Source organism: Pungitius pungitius, chromosome 7 (genome assembly GCF_949316345.1).
Source record: "Pungitius pungitius chromosome 7, fPunPun2.1, whole genome shotgun sequence".
Classification (NCBI taxonomy): domain Eukaryota; kingdom Metazoa; phylum Chordata; class Actinopteri; order Perciformes; family Gasterosteidae; genus Pungitius; species Pungitius pungitius.
Window position 1 is genome coordinate 19,236,687 of NC_084906.1, and position 16,976 is coordinate 19,253,662.

At 47.9% G+C, this 16,976-nt stretch overlaps 1 protein-coding gene across 2 annotated transcripts; it reads right to left on the bottom strand.

Annotated features, from left to right (window-relative positions):
* Window positions 1-2,976: 2,976 nt before the first annotated feature.
* On the bottom strand, window positions 2,977-15,746 carry cilp2 (cartilage intermediate layer protein 2). Of its 2 annotated transcripts, none has more exons than XM_062563590.1 (10): window positions 15,631-15,746; window positions 10,752-10,829; window positions 10,010-10,279; window positions 9,717-9,899; window positions 9,013-9,168; window positions 8,594-8,911; window positions 8,086-8,194; window positions 7,341-7,498; window positions 3,450-5,873; window positions 2,977-3,360 (listed from the first exon to the last, which is right to left on the bottom strand). In XM_062563590.1, exons 1-9 carry the CDS (start codon window positions 15,692-15,694, stop codon window positions 3,460-3,462), a joined length of 3,750 nt encoding a protein of 1,249 aa, XP_062419574.1. In that variant the 5' UTR covers window positions 15,695-15,746; the 3' UTR covers window positions 2,977-3,360; window positions 3,450-3,459. The 2 variants fall into 2 exon arrangements, with proteins under 2 accessions (XP_062419574.1, XP_037326091.2); XM_037470194.2 differs by having other exon boundaries at window positions 10,004-10,279.
* Window positions 15,747-16,976: the final 1,230 nt, after the last annotated feature.

Genomic DNA, 16,976 nt, shown 5'->3' on the forward strand with positions numbered 1-16,976 from the left:
CTATTTTGTATGTGTCCTTAATATATATAAAAACACATCACAGAAAATATGAATCAGGAGTTTACACAAAATGTATTTTATTTACAATTTATTTTTCATATAATACTAGATTTAATACAATACACAATTTTTACACAGAAAAACTCGGAAAGAAACAAGACGGGCAGCACCATGCGATAGTTGAGTATCATCATCATCAACATTTATGATTATTGTTTCACTGGTAAAGTTTCAAAATCTCCCTGCAGACTCCAGAACGTGGTGGAAAAGGTTCAAAGATAAACTACTGAATAAATTAGGATCTCTCTGGACTTAAGTTACGGACACATTATTGGTGCTTTTGGTGGATTGACTATTTTTTCCTTTCCAAGTTAAGTCAAATTTAGTTCAGCATCGCATGCTCCCACTGGGATTGTGTGACAGAGAGACACCATCTGCTAAATCTTTTCCAAAAAGCAATTAATTTCATCAGATTTTTGGAGTCAAATTCTTTCGAGCCTTCGGGGATGAAAACGCAAATTGGCGAGAAAAACTTCGGTGTGACTCCAACAATCTGAGTCAACTATTAACGAGCTTACTTAAAAAAAACATTAAAAAGCTAAATATTGCATTTTTGCTGAATATTAACTAGCATTTATCCTCATAAATTCAAGCCTTGTGATTGGTCGGAATGCGTCAAATGCTGGAATCATGTGCCCTTCTGCATCCATTCCCCCAGTTTTTTGTCTGTACCACAAATTGTGCTTTTACAGCGACATCCCAGACGTCGTCACGGTGACGATGTCGCCAAGCTAAGCGGCTGCTGGCGGCGACATCGTCCATAACGGACAGAAACCAGAGTGCTACCGGCTGTCTCGTCTACCTTGTCTGCAAGAAAGCTCTTAAGCTTATTCCCCAAAACTATTTCCTTTGAAATGGTTGTAAAACTAAATTACATGAAGCCGTTTTCATAATATTGACACTGAATGATTCCCCAGTAAGATGAAACAGCTTCTACCTCCAGTCCAATAAGATAAATGTTGTCTTTCCACGCAACGTGTTTCATTTGGTGGATTCAGGCTCAAACTCACTTTCTTTGATTCTTAAGACTTTGGAGACTTTGCAGAGGTTATTTAAACTTCTCCAGAAGACGCAGCGACTGCCCTGGAGAGCCCCGCTTACTTTCCCCTGCAGCGCCTCACATGATGGCTTACTCGGCCTATTATTGTTACCTTGTCCTTCAAACTCCCCCCCCCCTCCCGATAACTTCTCCACGTGAAAAAGCCAATTCTCTCGTCAAAGCGTCCTCTGCAAAGCCCTGCATTCTTCCACGTGCAACCACTTTTGGAGCCCTGAGATTTCGCTAAGTGATGGACCTTGAGGCCAAAGACCACAAATATTTTCCCGTTCCCTTTTTCGTACTTTACCAAATAGTCGACCGAAAGTGATTGAAATCCATCTCTTGGTACTCTCGCTCGTATTTCTCTTGATGTCTTTGCTCTTAACATTTCCTCCAGTTGCTCTACAGACGTCGGGTCACCACGCCAGCATTTCTACGGGACTTATCTCTTCCAACACCTGGATTCAATCAGCCTTTCCTTTCTTCCTTTTTGCAGGTTGGATGCTCTACGTCTGCTGCAGTGAGATCTGAACTGTTGAGCGGGTAGAGAGATTTTGGATTTGAGTACAACGGTTGGGTTAGAGTGGGGTTTTTTGGAGAACGCACAACGGGATCTTTCTTCAGGCAGAGGTAACCACAGCGAGAGGCAATCATTCTAGGATCCTGTTTGCAATGTGCCTCGAATTACACATCAATTTAAAAGACAATTTTTCAAGGCGGTAAAGGAACCGTTTGTCGTAGGAATGTCGTGGAGCCATTTAGTTGTTGTGTGAGTTTGTCCGGTTTTGTTGTTAATTTGCTAATTTTATCACAGAGGGAAGTTTCTCACCATCACCTACCGCAATTAAAATAGCCTAAGATTTGTTATTTATGTCCAATATTCTGTCTCAATATCTTTAGTATCAACATGCGCATTCTGAATTGACCTAGTATGACAGCAGAATTTCCCAAAATGTGGCTATAAATTCACAGTTGTGTCTCTTGTTAATTGTCGCTGTCTTGTGGAAGATCCGTACAGTGGGTTTTGGTAGCAAAATGGCTCTCTTGAGTAAAACAAAAGATTACTGTGATGTACAAGTCACATACAAACAAATCAATTGAGTCATGCAGCAAAGTACAAAAAGGTTAATAGACTCTCGAACAGTTCAGAGAGTTCAAGAATGATTACATAGTTAAACTATTTGTTTAAAATGAGTCCTGTAAAAGGTCTCATAGAAAACACCTTAACCACGCTACCTGGCCCTCGCACTGGAGGCGTTGTCGCTTCACTCCCCAGCAGCACTTTTGATGTACCGCGTTAGTCGCTTACATGTTGATCTCTAAGAAGTCTTAAGTTAAATTATATCATTATTGCACTTCAAGATACAAAAAGGCAGCTCACAAGCACATCAACCAACAACAAAAACAAACATATTTGGGATTGTTTACTTTCAAGAAACGTTTCTCTGGAGACGCCTATTTGTAATGTGCGAGGAGGACAGAAGGGAACTACGTCATACCTCTCAATCGGCCATCCTCACTTTGGACCGGCTGCCAGCTCTCGAGATCCATGCTTGCCTTGGCAAAGGCCTCGGTTTTGCACATTCTGAGTAGGTGTGAAGGGACGTTTGGCTGACTCGCCGTTGGCACAGTGGCAGGCTAATGGAAAACATTAAGAAGCATGACTGAAAACATCCTCTGTTCCCCGGGTGGGAAGCCTCATCCCGCTGCATGTGTCTTTTTTGCCCGGTTTGTAGAAAAAATGAGTTATTTTATTTCTGATCTTGAAAAAAGGTTCAGTGGAAAACTATGGTTAATCATGAAGTGTTTGGGGCTCGGCGATGAATTTTTAGTTCCTAAATATTTGGTTTCAACTCCTGTCGAGAGACGTCATTCCAAAAAAAAAAAAAAAAAACATTGGGCAGGGGTTTGGGTTCTGTGGGGGGAGTGAAATGCCACCAAGTCGTAACTTTCAAAGTCACATCCTGAAATGTTAATTTAGTCTATTCATACATACAATTAGACCAAAGTTAATTAGGTAAACGCCGGTGACCGTAGTACACGCAGTCAAATGACGCATGTCTTTTCGGAAGAAAGGAAGAAATGAATATACCGAACCCTTCAAGTAAGTCTAATGATTATTTTCAACCACTCTTTTGCTGAATTGGCATCTGCCTCCGTTTCGTGGTTTCGATAGTCAAGAGGGAGTTCAGACTCCTCAACAGACGGGCAACTTTTATTCCCTTGATTCAAAGGCATCGTCATCGGTCTTGACGGAAGAGCTAGAAGTCAAAAAGTAAAGGACATTTTAAATCTTTCCAATATTACCGTCAGCGTAAAGGCACAAAAACAGTATCCTATTCAAACCTACCTTGGAGGATCTATTGCCGCTGCGGTGTGCGCACGGGCGCTCTCCGTCTGGTCGCAGGGGCAACTCTTCGACTCTGGGTTCGGCCCTGCTGCTCTAAAGGGTAGGCCATCGTCCGGGTGGGCAAGCCCTGCGCCTGCATACCCTCCGACTCCCTCATGCTCCTCGCCATCTGCGACAGCGTCTGAGCCGGGTTGGTCTGCAGCCGTTGGAAAAGGCTTTCCCTGTTGATTTGCCTCTCCGGACAGCTGAAGGTCAGCGCCACACCGGAGTCCGTCTTCATTTCCCTGGAGAAACCGTCCGAGGTGCCGTCGAAGCAGCGGCCGATGGCGATCTCCTTGGCCACCCTGGGGTTCTGGTCTGTGACTGTGTAGATGCCGTAGTTGTGGCCCAGGGGATCAACGGGCGCCAACATGGTGAATCCTTGGGACTCGTTGTTCTGAGCGACCGGTGGGTGTTTAATGAGGTACTCCTGGAGGAGGCTGTTGGTGCCGGTCCTGCGACAGTTTCCCTGTGGAAGCACTGCTATAATGGATCGGTCCACCTCAGCTTGATCGAACAACATGCCGCTGCACTTGAACTCCAAACAGGCCGCTGAGGTGTTGACCTCTCGCATGTCCCGGGTGCTGCGGATGTCTCTTATGCCATAAAGTTGGCCTTTCGTTTCTCGGTGGGTTCCTCCGAGATTCCTCGACCTGACCATCACCTCCTTCTGTCCGTGAATCTTGACCTTAATGTAGCATGCTCTGAACTCCTGGGGGTTAGGCCACCAGGAGAGGTAGTCGCCCGTCCAGGTCGTCAAATCGTTCTCCTCAAAGGGAACGACATTGTATTCATACTTGTCCTTTTCCACTCGGAAGAATCTGAAATGATTCGCTTCAACGGGGGCATTTTCACAACCTATCAAGTTCGCATACGGATATATCGGCCCATTTGTCTCGTCGATATTATTTTGGTTCGGCTTTGCCAGGTTGATTTTGAAGGCCGTTTTCTTCAGAGCCGGATCTTCGTGGTCAGAGCGCTGGTAGTCTATCTTATCCAGATAAGGCTGTGACACACCGATGATGTTTGGGTTCATCTTGGGGGCGGAGGGAGCTGCCTCAAGTTCTTCCCCGCCCATCATCGCAGTGACATAAGCTGTGTAGGCATCGGGCCTCTGGGCGTCGCAGAAAGCTGGTAAACAGGCCCCGTTGGATCCAGTTAAGACGCTGTCAAAGCGGCCCCATGCCCTAGGGTTAGAGGAAAATCCAGGTTTAGGTTCCAGATTTATCAAGCTGATCACCACGCCCTCCAGCTGTTCACTAGCTAGGAACTTGTCGCTCATGTAGGCTCGCACTTTGACGTAGCAGCGTCTGTTTTCAGGCACGTCTAAGTTGAAGAGCCTACGTTCTCTGATCTCCATGTTGCCTATGAGGAAAGTGCGTTCCTCTCGTTTGCTCCGCCCGTGACCCCCAGCGGTTGTGGTGTAGGCAAAGTCACTCTCCTCCTCCCAGACTCCCGTGTCTGGGTTTAGAGACCACAGTTTCATTTTGGGAATGTGCTCTGGCATTTTGATGTGCTGCGTGTCGAGCAGAACTTGAACACCTCCAGCTCCGAGTACTTCCTTGTTGGTCTCATCCCTGAAGTCCACGGAGAACATGCCATAGGTCCTCAGAGGGAGCATGTCTCCCTCGCTGTCCACAAAGTTGAGATCGCCTGGTGCCGCTGCCGCCGTGGTGATGTTTCTCGGGTCAATGAAGGTGACGCTGGCCTTGACGGTTCCTTCGTAGATTTCACCGTTGTCCTTGTGGAAGGAGTTGGGAGGAATCACCAACTGACCAATGGGGTCTTCGCCTTCTATTTCCCCAAGGCTGATAGAGTTGGAATCTCCTGCATTGATGTCAATTGGAGTCTGCTTTCTCATCACCTTCACATTGTGGTAGATGGACCCCCCTTTCTTATCGAGGATGAACACTTTCGGGGTGTCGAGAAACCTCTCAGTGGGGTCAACAAAATTGACCACTAATCTCTGTGTATCGGGAGGAATTTGCAAAGTGAACCCTCCTTGGTAGCCAGTGGTGCCCGCCCTCTCTTTGCCGATGTAGATGTGGCCAAATCGCAGAGGCTCGTCATTGTCAGCTGTGACCACTCTGCCGCGGACCAGCACGGTGGGCTGTGGGCACTTTTGACAGCTGCACTGGGTCACGGCCCGGATAGGGAGGCTGTAGCTGCCGCAGTCGATGATTCGACTCTCCGTATCCTGGACCCCGCAGCAGAAGCCGGCTTCGTCCCTGCAGCGCATATCGAAGTCCAAGGAGCCAGCGCACTTGTTGTGAGGGCAGCGGCCGGCGTTGTAGTGCATGGAGTCAGTGCCGGGTTGAACGCAGTCTATCGGCAGTCTGATTAGGTGCGTCTCAGGGGTGGAATTGCACGCTGGCTTTCCTTTTGCTGTGAATAAGACGAAAAAACTCATCAGGCTGGCTTAGACACAACACATATGCAAGATAATATCTGTGACCTGACGTACATGAAACAACTTTTTCTCAGATTTGCCAAGTTGAAGACTGTTAAAGTTGTGAGATCTTAAAAAGCCTGCCATGTTTCATCGATGTCTAAATGTAATAATTAAATCACAGGATACAGGATAATGTTTGAAACTGGATGAGTGCAATAGGACATGTGTAATTATATGCCTATTTCACGCATAGAAGCACACGCACACACCATTTATTCATACGCACACGCATGAGAGTACCGGTGAGTGGCTATGCTGAATGCTGAAAGTTTCATGAAAGAGAATTAGATCTGAAGTTTAAGTAACTTTTATTTACGACTCAGGTGGCAGTTAGAAAGATCTGTGTTCACACAATAACATTATTGTACTGCTGATCACCAAAATGGCTTAGAGTCTGTATGAGATGTAGTTAAAACATTTAATGGGAAATCAACTTAAAATAAGAAGAAAAGCAGCACCAGAGGAGTAGCAGCTGTGAGGGTCTCCTGCCATAATGACTTATAAAATGCAGAAATTTGGCAAGATTACTTTAGCACTCTGCCGTGAAAGCCCTTTTTGTTAACCTGGTTAAGAAGCACTTGAAGGATATACAGCGCCGTGTAGCTCGCCCATGCACGCAGATGTAGAAATGCATACTCTGCGTCACTACAGGCGCAGAAAGAGGAAAGATTTCTCCCAGAAATTGCGTTTGTGTGGAGAGACGTCTCACACAATAAAACATCCCAGCTTAGGAAGTCAAGGCCTCAACATTATGTCAACATAATAAAAACTTTCTCCAAGTGGAGCCATGATTTTTTCATTTTCCTTTTTTTGTCTGTAATAAACTGTCACCCCCCCTCCCACTATTGACTGTCTCCCTCAAGTCGTAGAACACTGTGGTTTAGATTTAATTCTCTTTATGCATGGACATGGCTCACAGATTACTTTGCACTGACGTTCCGCTTAAGTGCAAATGCAGCTGCTTTTCATCCAGTGAAATAAAGTGTGGTTGTTTGCTTTTTGTCAGCGGTTATACTTGTGTAGAACTTTGACTCAATGCATTATTGTCAAAAGCCCTGGGATAGCAGCCACCCTGAGCTTCAATCCCCGTGTGCAGCTATCACCACACTAAATCAGTTTCTTTGCAGGCGGATGATGATGAATTACAGTTTACATTACAATCACTTTGCAACTGACTATAAGGGAGCTTTTTGAATCGTATCAACCGTGAGAACAACTAAGACCAAATAGAAAGGGTATTGCCCCCCTTTTTTCTGCGCAAACCTTTTGGCTACCCGAGATGTGCTAATCAAAAAGACCTTAAGTGGTAAGAGCTGTCCTGTGTGAAGGGTGGAAGCATCCTAACTACGGTGAAGGAGAGAGACAATCCAGTGTCAGTGTCAGGAGATCCAGGACTTTACCGATTACAGTGAGGAGGGCCGGAGAGGACTTGATGCTGCCTGCAGAGCTGCTGGTCTTGCAGTAGTACTGCCCCGACTGCTCCGGCTTCAGGCTCCGAAGTACGAGGTCCTCTTCGTACTTGTACTGCTTCCTGTCCAGAAGAGTTCCATTGTGGTACCTGGAAAAAGAGAACTAGTTAGTCAGATATGTCAAAGGAATGTGTGTAAAATGTTGGTGGATCCATGAACTTATGGATCAATTTCACCCGATCTTTCAGCTTTAAGGTTTAAAGAACATATATTTAAATTTGAAAAAGCAACGTTATTCAAAACATCCCACCACGTCAATTAAACAAGTGCTGCTTTCACATCTGGTTACATCAGCGATCCTCTGACGACAAGGACTTTCGTCAAATGAATGACTAAACAGAACAAGGCCCTCGTCCATGGCGTGTGATTGTAACAAAAACGATGATAGCTGAAATGTTAAAAGTAAACAGAACAAATGTCTTTTGGCAGCGTACGACTTGCGTGCAATGAGCAGCTATGCGTTTGTCAAACATCTCTCAAGAGGGAAACAGAGAGTCCGTAACGCCGCTGATTTAGCTTCTTTCTGCTCATCTGGCAGCGTCTCCGTTGGGATTCTCCCTGCTCTCATCAACGTTGTTTTTCAGCCGCAGCCCGGCGGATGATGTCAGCCTTCTATATGCCACATGCACAGCAGGCCGGATGTAAAGGCAAGGGCGAATTCAGCAGCTCTTCTCACCAGTAGTATTTGTCGGGTGCTGGCGATCCCGTCGCCTTGCAGCAGAACATCGCCCTTCCTCCCTCATGGCGCACTTTGTCCTCGGGGTGCTTCACAATGTACGGCTTTTCTGTGGAAAGAGGTAAAAGGAGCTCCTGACTGTTTGAATGTGGAGTTTTGAGACCTCGTTATACTCAGTCGGACTTTGCACTTTATTCTCAGCGTGGTTTCCCGTGCTTATGAAAAATAATTGTTAGGGGGGGGTACTTTTCAAGAGCAGCACAGGGTTATTTTGATTTGGTTTCCATGCAACCAGACAATGAGAAGCCTTACAATAGACCAGACTGTTTATGTTGCAGCTTTGACAATTTCCTGTCTGCGAATATGATCTGGCTCTGCAGAATGACAGCAAAGCTAATCACGAAACTCTTTGTTGAATGGGAAAATAGTTCTGAATTAGAGATGCTTTGTATTCCAGTTGATTAAAAGCAATTTATTTTTCCGTTTTTTTTTTTTTATTCGCACCCACCGGCTGATCTGAGGACGGCCCGCACCAAGGACCTCGCCGTGCCGTTACTGGAGGTGGAGACGGTGAGCGGGGCGAACTTCTCCTTGCGGATGGAGATCAAGGTGGAGCCGGAGGAGCAGACGCCCTCGAGCCTGAACTGACCGTTGGCGTCAGTGAGGGCGCGGGTCACCTTGGGCTGGCTGTCCAGGGCCACCCGGGCACCGGCCACGGGGACGCCGGTCACCGCGCGGACGTCTCCCTGCAGCACGTGGTCGTCGCACGTGCACCGGCTGCAGTCCTCGCTGGGGCGGCCCTCCGTGCACACAAGCTGACATTTGGCTGTCGAGAGGGTCGGGGGGCGGAGAGACGAGCACAAACAGGCACGTGCATAAAGAGGAAGGCGTCAGAACTTTTATCAGCCCACACTCGGCGCGCAGTACCTGGGCACGGGCTCTTCCCGCACTTCTGCATTTCGGCGGGCCGCCCGGCGCAGCGCACCGTCTCCGAGGTCCTCGCGCAGGTCCTTCTCCTGATCCTGCGGCCGACACCACAGGTGGCGGAACACGCGCCCCACCGACCCCACGGACCCCACTTGGCTGGTCACACATGGAGAGAAACAGGTCATGCGACACGTGACACGTTCATATCTCCCTTCCTGATCATTCTTTTCATTTACGCCATCATTCAAACTACAAAGCAGTCTAATGAGAGTTGCTAACGCTCTTGTGCGTAGGGAGGGATTATTCCTCACTAAATTACATGGTATTGCATAAAATGTACAAGAAAGCGGATGATGTAACTGCCTCTGAAAGATCGCTGATTGAAGAAGCTCAATCAAGAAAGGATTAAAAAGATTTGCTCAAGATGGTGCTCAACCAAACCATACTGCAGAAAATGGCATGTAGCTATTTTAACTGTCAGAATGAATACCAAATGATTTCTATACAATAAACACGAAGCAAAATTGCATTTCATTGACCTCGCCAATCGTTATTTCACGTTCAGTTCGCTAATTAGCATTAGCATCAGTTTCGGTCGTCTCCCGGGGGCCCATCATTTTGGTACTGCCTTCGGGATCGACCGGTCGATCGCGATCGACCTTTCGGGCCCCCCCCCCCCTCTCGATTCAAAGGTCCGTTCTCACCGGTGCACGGCGGGTTGGAGCACTCCCTCCTCTCCGAGTGGTGCCCGAGGCACGCCGGCACCAGCAGGAGGGGCATGGGCTGGGTGTTCACGCACTCCCTCTGGCGCAGCTTGATGCCTACGTCGTCGCAGGCCGTGGTCGAGCAGGCGCCCCACTCGCTCCAATTGGTCCAGTAGCTCTGCACTAAACACGCACATTGAAGACGGGGGGGGGGGGGGGGACACGTGGTGAGCGGGGGGGGGCCTCCTTTGTCCTTTGGCCCTGAAATGTGCATTCATGCGTCTTACTGCTACCCGGGGGACACTGGAAGCGCACGTGGTAGTTGGAGCAGACGCGGCCCCGGGCCTGCTCCCTGTTGATGCACCAGAAGCCTTTCTCCAGACTGGCGTGGACCACCTCCCCGGTGTCCGCCGCCGCCACCCAGTCGGTGGTGCGGGCCTCCATGGCGGTGGGCCGGGTGCAGACCCTCTCCCTGTAGTAGAAACGGATGGCCTCCAGGCGCTCGTAGTCTCCGTTGCCTCCGGGGTGGTCGATGTTGAACCAGGACGTCCACTCTGTCACGCCTGGAGGCGCACGGGGGGGGGGCGACGTGGATGGAGAAACAAACAAAGGGAGGGGAGGGGAGGGGAGTCGGGTTCACATGTAGAGGAGAGAAAGCAGTGGGGAGGAAAACAGAAGGGATGGGTTACAAACTTTAAGAGGTCTGCTGCCGCAATTTGAAAACTGAGGTCATGCACCCGGGGGAGGCTTCCGTGGTCCAGGTGCTTTTCCATGCACCATGCCTCCACTGGTGGGGAATATGGTCTCGTTTTCCAGTCTGCTGCATGCTCTGAAACCTGAGCACTTTCTCGGGGAAGGAACAACGGGGATTTCGGGAAACCGAAGAATGCATCTGCATCGAGCTGATTATTCATTTTTTGGGTTTCCAAAGTGATTTCTTCGCTGATCCCACTGATAACCGGGACAAACTAGAATAGCCAAATCCCCGTTTTAAACACGTGTCTCTGCCATTCGCACGCATCTCTCCCTCAGTACCTGCTGCCTGCGCGTCTGTGAACGTGTTGAGGGCCGCTCGCCTGGTCCTGTCTGACGGGCCGCGGGTCCTCACGGGTCCTGCAAGCAGCGGAGAAAAACATCTGGGTAACCCGGCAACTGGCACATAAGTGACTTGGTCCGATCGGACCACTCGGAGTACGTCTTTGAATTTCAATTTGCAATTGTCGTTTGAATTAAAGAAGTTGTACAAGTTGTGCTTGTCATAACAACTTGACAAACAGGGCTGGAAAAAAAAAACATTTTACGTTGTCAATCAGAAACAAAGAAAACAACTTTGCTCAACTTCAACACAATTTTGAGTTTCAAGATCAATGTGATGATTGTTGTTGAAATTACATTACATTAAATGTAATGTAATTTCAACAACAATCATCACATTGATCATTTCACGCTACGCCGGCTAATGTTCACGCAGAGTTGTTCTAATCTATTGAAACAAGAACGATTACTTTCACACCGAACATCCATGTTATCGTTATAATATCCAGGTTACATAACAGAGAGAAGGGGGGGGGGGGGGGGGGGTAAAGGGAGAGGAGTCAGATCTTTTGTCTGTATAGTTTTTCATAACTGCTCATCAATTACTCCAAAGCTCCACGTGTCCTCTTTATATGAACAGGCTTACGTACTTGCTCGAGCTTCTGAACAATTGCTTTGCAACGCCTTTCCTTCATAGAACAGGAACAAGCCCCAGTGTTGTTTCTGCCTTGAGTCAAAGCCCAGTCGTGCAAAATGAGAATGGTTTCCGCACAGTAAATGCTGGAGGTGGAACTATGAATCCATGAAGCCAAGAAGGACGCCTTGATGTCCAACCGGGAGTCCGATTCGATTATTCGCTTTTAAAAAAAACCCCACATGTATTCGGATATAATCAAAGTCACGCGTGTGCAAAGCCGCGGCCGATTCATCGCATCTATTCAAATACATCGAGACATAACTACTTGTATAGGTCATTTCTTTTCAGTTTAAACATATTTAACAACATATCACCTACGTAAGAATGGGGAAATGAACTAATGAACCCTAAATGATGACGCGTTTTATGAGAGCAACTTAAGGTCGATGGCAGGCTTCATTCAGTGAAACATTATTAACATTAAACAGCTTCCCTTTACTCTTTATTTTCCCATTTTGCAAGGTTTCATCATTTTAACTTCTCCTCCATCTGCTTCTCTTTTTCTAGATTCTTCTCTCCTGCTTCGGCAACACCTTCCTCGCTATCAATCATCTTCCCCCCCCGTCCTCGCTATCAATCATCTCCCCCCCCGTCCTCTATATCAAACATCTTTCCATCCTTCTCTCTCGCCTTGATGGATGCTAATCAAGCTCCAGCTGTGACAAATCAGGGCCTGCAGTCATCTGTTCGCCAGCGGGCCAATCAGACAGCTTCCCTTTAACTCCCTCCCCCCCTCCCCAGTCACTTCGTGCACAGACACGCACGCACTCAGGTACTTTGTGCAGCAGTTTGTTGTGGATCTCTTTCTGGTTTATGACTACAACGTACACACACTTTCACGCACACTAGAACGACAAAGACATTCAATCTGGCACCTGAATGTAAATGTGCCTCTTTGAATTATTATTAAGTGTTTTTCCTCCTGCTTTGAGGTTGAATGATGGATTTTCCTGCAGTTTTTTTGTTGTTGTTGCCGTTCTAAAAAAAAAAAAAAAAAACTCCAGTTTTTTTGCTTGACATTTAATTTGATTTAGTTTAGTTTGATTTGGGCCGCTTTTCTAAAAGAAAACTCATTGCCCGGATGATGACAGGAACCACAAAGAGCGCGAGCTGTGTGAAAGTGTGTATCGATGTCAGTCCCCACTGGTTTTTTACAGCTCACTTTGAGTCTTTACTGTCCTGCCAGCACATTCATTCACTCTCATGCCTTTTAGATGGATTTAGCAAAGATGGATACGGCTCAACAGAACAAAGATCCACTGTCCAACAACGCATCACTAGTTCTCGTGGTAACATCAACAGTCAGCTGAGCCTCGTGGCTGCTGCTTGTTGTTTTTCATGCCCCTGGCTTTGAAAGCCATGGGTAGGTGTCCACGTAGGATTCGATTGGCTCGTACACTGGAATACTTAAACAGGAGCGCAGGCTTTCACACTGACCTGCTGGGCAGATGTGGCTCTGCTTGCAGGTTTAGTTTAGTAAATCAAATCAAATCAAATCAAATCTCGTCTGTTTCCACCCGTCTCTTTTTGGTCTCCTGAATTCTTTGATTCAATTTTGACAGTTTTTGCCTCTCTGAGGACATTTCTTTGGCTAAATATGAGGCGAGGGAACACAAAGGACCCTTTTTGTTTCACTTAATTAACACGCATTTCACCTCCACAGACCTTTTTTTTTTGTTGTTTATTTTAAACAACACTTAGTCTTCTCTCACACCAGAACAAACGGAATGCACTGGAAAACCATTTGGCTCCTGATGATCATTTCGAGATGTTTGACAAGGAAAACTAAACAGTGAATGATTCTTAAGAGTTTTACGTGACGATGGACAGAAAGTCTAAAGGCATTGCTGGGGTAGTGAGCTCAGTTGGGGTGAGCTGGCCCGGTTCCCGTGGCGGACTGTTGTGCTTCCGAGCGGCATGTCAGCACTTTGTGAATTTTAAAAGCCGGGAGATTTTATTGGGCGACTGCTTCATACGGGCCGGTGCGAGAGGCAATTCGCCTCATCAAGGAGCGCGTTTCTCCAGCCAGAGGGAGCGAGGTTAGAATTTATGATTTCCTCAATAATCCACCTCAAAGGGCTCCACTGGTCCACTTCATGTCGTTTGTGCTCCGCGTGGGTTTAGTTTAGTGACGCGGCGCTACTTTTTTTTTTGGGCTTCTCACCGACAATGTGAACGAGTCCTCCACAGAATACGTGGAACGACGGTGTGTCTCTGCCGTCCATTATCACGGGCGAAAAGATGTGCTTCAGGTGCAACTCGGGTGTAAGAACACTTGGGTCAGAAAAGGCATTCATGTGCCAGAAGGCAGAGAACAAACATTTTTTTTTTAATTTGGAGGACTTGTTGGAAAATGAGTCAGGATTGTGTGGAACCTTCATCGTCATGTGAGCCGTAATAAACCAGCCTGGTATAAAGCGCTCTGGGAGCACAGGGCACGGTGTAGGCTTTGACTAACAATCCAGTACAAAGTAAACCATCCAAATCATTATTAGGCAAAGGCCTGCCAGGGTTTCACAGGGATGACATCACGCTGAATAAACAGGTGGCTGTGGTTAGGGGACAATCCCTTTAGACCTATGGTTAGACCTATGGATCCTCCATCCTGACCACTTCTTTGGCCACTGGAGGGTCTTAAATGTGTTGTTTTGGAGCACCTGGTGCATCGGCTGACGCCGTTCATTGAGGACAGTATCACATTCGTGGGTTTGGTTTTTGAGCTTTGCAAACGTTAACAGGAAAATTAACCTTTTTTTGTTAAATTTCCCATTAACGGAAATGATTGACCTCCCTGTCTCAGCCGTTACACTCAGCTGGCGGGACAGCTCCGCGTTTGGACCAGACGGTGGTCAGCATCTGGATAACCAGCCACTGCCTCCGACTCTACTGCGGCCTCCGCTGCTCGCATGCGCCGCCCCCCCCCACCCCCCCCCCCCGGGAGGTGTGCAACGAGCGACGAGGGTTGGAAGTGCTGCGGAGGGAGCGGTTGGAGTAGATGGAGAGCGGCGATGGGAGAGTAAGGGGGTGATGGAGCGGGCGGAGAAAAGTGGGGTAAGTGTTTGTGAAGAAATTCCTGAGGGAGGCAAATTAGGTATAAAAGAGGAACAGATGGAGGCAAATGGAGGGGAGGGGGGGGGGGGTTGAGAGGGGACGGTGGACATTACAGTCATTTCTCTCTACCCCCCCCCCCCCTTGTTATATTCCGTAGCCCCATTCAGCACAAACCCAGCAGGTGGGAGAGAGCGGGTCGCTGTGTTTGCTCCTGGTTGCCACGGTGACAGGCTTTTACATCTCTAGGCGCAGCGGGCAGTGCGTTGGAGGGTGGGGGGAAAAAAAGCGTTTTAAAGGCCGCTATTCACTCTCCTCCTGTACCGAGTCGCCGTTTCTACGCGTACCTTTCATTCCCTCCCTAAACGGTCTGTGATGTCACTCGTCGGCAAACGGCACACGGGGCTTTTGCGAGACAGTTACGGCTGTGAGGCCTCTCGGCCCGGCGAGATACGGAGAACTCCCCTTCTTTGAGAAGAAACAAAAAAGTTAATGGGATCCGGCTGTGATGTGGACATTTAGTGACAGCTCTGGAAAAACCTGCCATGTCATTCAGGAAGAGCGGTGGACCTTCAAAGGCTCGAGATTCTCTGGAAGAGCAGAGTATCGCCGCAGCTGACAGTTCAGCGCAGTAAAAGCGGTGAATTTAATTGAGAGGGAAAGTCTGTTTTTATCGGCTCTTTTGTGAGATGATAAAAGTCGGCGGAGCGCTTACAGCATCAGTCGAGACGTTTAAACACATTTCCTGACGCAAAATCTTCTGACTGGTCCCTAAGAATACAAAGCGTGTCCCCTTCAGTCACCTGCATCCCTTTCGACCTGAAACTACACCACGTCCTCCTCTTAACCTTCAATCGGCCCACAAAATAACACACACACAAGGACCCAACGCACACGTCCTCCTCGCATGAGCTCACCACCAGACAACCCAAAAGGTGGTGTAGGTGGGGAGCACGTGTGAGCAGTCATACACTGGCCCCCTGCTCGTACTCCAACTCCGAATTCATGTTCAAATTGGCAGCCTTTTGCCCAAATTTCTACTTTCACAGTCGTTTTCCTGTGTTTTTCTGGCGTCCCTTTTAAAAAAAAAAAAAAAATAGCAACAATAAAAGTTAATTTCCACGCTTCACTCACCTTGGCCCAGAGCCACCGAGGCCACGACGGACAGCAGGAGAGCCACCTCGTTTAATCCCAACATGGTCCCACACCTTCGGCCACTGAGGGTCGGTCGCTTCTCTCCAGTTCCTCTGGATCGACCCGACGTGCAATTAGTAACAAACGAGAATAAGTTGAAGAATGGGGGAAAAAAAAGGGTCGACTCTTGACTCTCGGGGGGGGGGTGGTGTCAGGGTTTCGGGTGTGAGTGATGCCGCCGGGGGGGAGGGGGGGGGCGAGCTGCTCCTTCCTCCTGTGAGTTGTGAGTTGCCGAGTTGGAGGAGCGAGGGGCTTTTTAAAGAGAAGGGGGCACCGGGAGTGCACACCAATCCGGCCCCTCCGCGCTCACCATTGGCCAGCGGGACGTGAACATCTGGGTCCCCCCCCCCCCCCCCCCCGTATCGTCTTCCAAAAATAGGTGAGGGTTTGGTGGGGGTGGACCGAGAGAGGGAAGAGACTCTAGAGGGAGAGTGTGTGTGTGTTGGGGGAGGGAGGGAGGAGGGGGGTGTAACTAAAAGGTGTTTTTCTGCACCTCAAAGCTGGAGCTCAGTGGTTCTGATCTGATCTTCTCATATTCCTTTGATCCTCCTTTGAGGTTGTCTTCATCCACACAGCAGCACTTTATTGTGCCTTTTTTTTTAACATTCAAAATAGAGGAAACTGTTTTGAGAAGCAGCGTATGATAATCTCTCATGATACCGGTTCAAGTCTTTCTAAAGTATTTAATGCCCCCCCCCCCCCCCCCCCCGGTCCCACTCTTATTGTTTTATCTCCACCAGACGAGCAGGACGGTGCCAGATGCTGCTCAGCTCCTGGTTCGACTTCTGGTTGGGTTTTGTAACTTTTTAACGGCCGCTGATTGCGGGGCGATGCGCTGCCAACGAGTGGAAGTGGCGTCATATGGCGTGCTATTCAGGAAAAAAAAAAAAAAACTCCCCAGAACGCAGACCCCAGAGCTGCTTATGAGGTGCAAAGTACTCGGGGCTCCTTTGAACCCACGTCAATTGCTGCAATTTGCCGTCTGCTGAGAATCGGTGACAATTAAAAACATTGCGTATCGCGGCCCCTTTTCCAGATTCCTCTCGGGTCAGAATTTGATCAAATGTTAAATAAGTACATTTGTGAGATTCTGTTTTTTTTTCCAAAATAAAGGAACCTCTTATTTTGAGTCATAGACTCAAGGCCTGTTTGCCTTTATAAAAGTTGGATTGAACAACAATGGAATAAAGTTCAGCATGTTAAAGTTAAAGTAGAGAATAAACTCTACTTTTAGTACATTCAAATACATTTTTCTGATAACATTTTGCTTTTCAGAGTAAAAGATT